Raw genomic sequence first — 1,386 nt, forward strand, 5'->3', positions numbered from 1 at the left:
TTGTTACCACCCAAGCTCGCCTCCGGATGCAGCAACCCCGCAATTTTTTTCCCCAGACAGTAAACTGAGCAATAAGATCAGTGTAACCATTTCATTGCCATGGAAAACACATTCCAAAGCAATACAAACATGACTAACTTTTGATACATGGTTGGTAGCAAACCAAATGATAATAACCAAATTTCGTCAGGTAGTATATTATGCGTCATTCCGAGTGCCAATTTAACATGGTAGGATCCCTAGAAGATTTTGCAAAGGACAATATATCTGCCGCGCCTATGTATTTTCTTGCTTGTGTTTATTGGAGCCTTTTTCTTTTTCAAGATTTCGAACTGTCAGTATTTAATACTTGTCATTTATAAATTGGCAAGATTTTGGATTCTCCTCTTCCAAGAAGACATTCAAGTAATTTCGAACCTACTTTATCAATAAATAAGGACCCCGAGAAAAATATAGATTTTCAATTCCAGTCTCCTGCCCCACTTGATGATCTCTGCCTACAGCCGCCTACTACAACCACAACCAGGCGAGCGCCCACACCACCGACTACCGCCACCGCCACCGCCACCGCCCATGGCGGGCCTACTCAGCAAGGTGTCCAGCGCCGTGGCCGCCTGCGCCCGCCGCGTCTCGCGCGCGGCGCGGCGCCTCCTCCGCGCGCGGCGGCCGCGCCGCGACTGCAGGCAGCTCGTGCCGGCCGACGACGATCGCCAGGAGTACTCTGGCGACGACTCCGGCGGGGAGGAGGGCGGCCTGTGGCGGCGGGCGATCCTGATGGGGGAGCGGTGCAAGCCGCTCGACTTCCCCGGCGCCATCCACTACGACAGCTTCGGCCGACGGCTCGCGGCCGCGCCCCCGCCCCGCGGCGGCAAGGCGACGGCGGGCCCGGGCCCGGGCGCGCTGCTCTGCCGCTCGGCGTGCGACGTCGACGAGGCCGCCCTGGCGTACATGTGGACTAGCTAGGCACGCGCTGCCGCTCCCAACCGGTCGGCGTCAATGGCTGCGGCGATCCGTGCTCGATCGTTCGACGCCCATGGCGTTGTGCTCGGTTTTTTTGCTAGATTGATTGCACATGTTGCTTGTGTTCGTCATGTTTTTCCTGTTGGATTTTGCAGTACATTTCTCAGTGAAAAGTAAAACGTAGAGGGCGATTGCTCGAGTTTATCCCGTGAATTGCCTGAAGGTTTGTGACTGTGTGTGCATCTACCAGCGGTAACAGGGAAGAAATAGCTGGCCAAATTAGTGCCCAAGTTTGAGGCTTAAAACGAGTTTGCGGTTGTTATGTTGTGCTTATTTTTCAAGTTGCTACGGAAAGGAGCTACAGTAAATCTCGTAATGTGTTTGATAAATAAGATAACGGCAGGTGATTAAAAACATTCCGACCAT

At 53.3% G+C, this 1,386-nt stretch overlaps 1 protein-coding gene across 1 annotated transcript; it reads left to right on the plus strand.

Annotated features, from left to right (window-relative positions):
• Window positions 1-481: 481 nt before the first annotated feature.
• On the plus strand, window positions 482-1,173 carry LOC112895067. Its single transcript, XM_025962937.1, has one exon. The coding sequence runs from the start codon at window positions 487-489 to the stop codon at window positions 961-963; it is 477 nt and encodes a 158-aa protein (XP_025818722.1). The 5' UTR covers window positions 482-486; the 3' UTR covers window positions 964-1,173.
• Window positions 1,174-1,386: the final 213 nt, after the last annotated feature.

Source organism: Panicum hallii, chromosome 5, assembly GCF_002211085.1.
Source record: "Panicum hallii strain FIL2 chromosome 5, PHallii_v3.1, whole genome shotgun sequence".
Taxonomy (NCBI): Eukaryota; Viridiplantae; Streptophyta; class Magnoliopsida; order Poales; family Poaceae; genus Panicum; species Panicum hallii.

What these genes read in the sequence shown, in the direction of transcription:
- LOC112895067 (XM_025962937.1), top strand. Translation starts at nt 487, where the DNA reads ATGATCTCTGCCTACAGCCGCCTACTACAACCACAACCAGGCGAGCGC.